We start from the raw sequence: 921 nt of genomic DNA on the forward strand, positions 1-921 counted from the left end.
GCCAAGAGCTTCTAATTGTACTTTTCATTTGCTTGACAAAATCATGTATCAATTCTATTTTGAAGTTTGTCCAGACATTTTCTATCTCCAATTCTAAAAACAGCAAAAAATATATTCCCAAGTCTGTAACTGATTTGTCTTCCAGTTTTCTATCATCAAGTACAGAATCAAGTTGCGAGTCTATCTTCTTTTCATGCTGAAGTTTGGGGTTAGTAAGTCATTGCTTCCTGTAAACCAATTCAGCTGAAGTCACTTCTGTTTTAATATGTGGCTAAGATGTTTTAGGAATTCCTGAATTCCTCTGGTATCATACCTGTGACAATATTTCTCATCTAATTACCTTAATTCAATTTTATTTGCAGAGTATCAGGAATATCAAAAGTATATGCAAACCCAAACAAGGTCTTTCACTCACAGAATTTCACACTCAAAGATTTTCATTCCATTTTCAAAAGTTCATTTACTCACATATTTTTATTTTACCTCATTCTCTATACTGCTTCCCGATCCACTACTTTCACTGCTGCTTGAGCTCATTCTGCTGTTACTCTTGGAGCTTCTATTGCTACAGCGGATACCTTTCCTCTGTCTGCTGTGTCGAATACTTGTCCTGCCAAAGCCATCCAGGCTATCAAGGAATCCAAGGTGCTGGTACATGAGTTTGTGTAGGAGAGCGTCATACCAATGAGGTCCAAGGTGGTGTAACTGTGGAAATATATTATCTATGAATTAACAGAATCATGTGACACTTTATAATATATCAAACATAGTATTTAGCACACCTTTACTGTATTTCCTGCCGTGAAACTTGCAGCAGGAATATTTGGCAATAAACATTATTTAAATGCTAATTACTACATTCATTCTAAATAAATGGTTTATAGATACATAATACCATATTTACAACTTCAATGTTCAGAA

General features: G+C 34.7%; 1 protein-coding gene across 1 annotated transcript in view; it reads right to left on the minus strand.

Annotated features, from left to right (window-relative positions):
• The window catches only part of LOC119592893 (protein unc-13 homolog 4B-like), a 32,966-nt gene that overhangs the window by 18,024 nt on the left and 14,021 nt on the right, over positions 1 to 921 (minus strand). Inside the window, exon 9 of the mRNA XM_037941788.1 lies at positions 484 to 705. Within this exon, the coding sequence (XP_037797716.1) occupies positions 484 to 705 (222 nt within the window). The remainder of the gene's footprint in view (positions 1 to 483; positions 706 to 921) is intronic.

The sequence above is a fragment of the Penaeus monodon genome, chromosome 31, assembly GCF_015228065.2.
Source record: "Penaeus monodon isolate SGIC_2016 chromosome 31, NSTDA_Pmon_1, whole genome shotgun sequence".
Classification (NCBI taxonomy): domain Eukaryota; kingdom Metazoa; phylum Arthropoda; class Malacostraca; order Decapoda; family Penaeidae; genus Penaeus; species Penaeus monodon.